General features: G+C 37.2%; 1 protein-coding gene across 4 annotated transcripts in view; it reads right to left on the reverse strand.

The window, feature by feature from the left end:
• Window positions 1-1,460, reverse strand: part of LOC107684345 (annexin A1-like) — a 9,511-nt gene that overhangs the window by 4,535 nt on the left and 3,516 nt on the right. For all 4 annotated transcript variants that reach the window (XM_016480583.1, XM_016480584.1, XM_016480581.1 and 1 more), the window contains exon 4: window positions 515-609. In XM_016480583.1, coding sequence (XP_016336069.1) covers window positions 515-609 — 95 coding nt within the window. The remainder of the gene's footprint in view (window positions 1-514; window positions 610-1,460) is intronic.

A 1,460-nucleotide genomic window follows, 5' to 3' on the forward strand; every position in this document is an offset into this window, starting at 1 on the left:
CGCACACACACACACACACACACACACACACACACACACACGCAATTGTTGAACTGTCAGCTATGTAGATTTTTCCTTTAATGCATTAGAATAAAACTGAATATGTGACCTTATGACTTAAGAGTGCCATCTGCTGGTAAAATCTTGTAAATGTAAGCAACATCTGCTCATGACCTTTGAAACTATTGGCATAATCATAGTTCAATCGTACTGTAGTTAATGAACTATAACAATCATAGTTTTTTAAATCCTCGGACCATGCTTAATGCATGTACATGATGTCACTGATGTGCTCGGCTTCCTAATTTTGCTTGCAGTTCTATTTTGTGTCTATTTGTCATCTTTAAAACTATCTTGAAAATCTGAGTCAAAGCTTATATTTCAATTAAAAATAACTGAGAATTATGAATGGACACATTCTGAACATCCTCCATCCCTCCAATCTCACATTTACATGCAGACCACCTTTACACATTTAAACAGGCCAAAGACAAACATTGTTGGATGTGCTTACTTTTCCTGTGCTCTGCTGATAAGCTTCTTTGATCTGTTGTCTTTGTGCATTGCTCTTCTTTGCTATCAACTCCACAATAGTGGCTTCATCCACACCTTCATGAGAGGAAAACAGATGAAAGTGAGCAGCTTTTTATGATCAAACTATAGCGTAATTCTGGTGGGTTAAAATGAGCAATTACATAGTGCACATAACTGTGTGTTGGGGGATATGTAATTAATATAGTGCTGATTCATGACACATGGGACAAAACATTTTGCCTGTCATTTGTTTTTAAAATAGCAACGTTTAAATTATTCGGATATGGTCACTAGAATGTTATTAAAACAAATGTGCAATTTGACTCGAATGTTAGATTTTTCATTAATAATATATGTAATATTTTTTTTGACAGTACACTTTTTTTATCTGACTGTGTTGATACGCTAAGTAAAACATATTAAGTGAGTGAGTGAGGTGAGTGAAATGACGTGTGGCCAAGTATGGTGACCCATACTCGGAATATGTGCTCTGCATTTAACCCATCCAAAGTGCACACACACAGTAGTGAACACACATACACCGTGAACACACACCCGGAGCAGTGGGCAGCCATATTGCTGTCGCGCCCGGGGAGCAGTTGAGGGTTCGGTGTCTTGCTCAAGGGTCTCAACTCAGTCGTGGTATTGAGGGCAGAAGAGAGTGCTGGTTATTCACTCCCCCCACCAACAATTCCTGCCGGACCTGAGACCCGAGCCCGCAACCTTCTGGTTACAAGTCCGACTCTCTAACCATGATCTCTCATCTAATGAGAGAAATGCATATTTTGTGAAAATTTGTGCTGTCAAATCGATTAATCGCGATTAATATATCTGTATATACACAATAATGTATATACACATACAGTATATATTTAGAAAATATTTACATGTATATATTTATATTCATATAATTTATATTATATATA

The sequence above is a fragment of the Sinocyclocheilus anshuiensis genome, unplaced genomic scaffold (genome assembly GCF_001515605.1).
Source record: "Sinocyclocheilus anshuiensis isolate Anshui unplaced genomic scaffold, SAMN03320099.WGS_v1.1 scaffold29, whole genome shotgun sequence".
NCBI lineage: Eukaryota > Metazoa > Chordata > Actinopteri > Cypriniformes > Cyprinidae > Sinocyclocheilus > Sinocyclocheilus anshuiensis.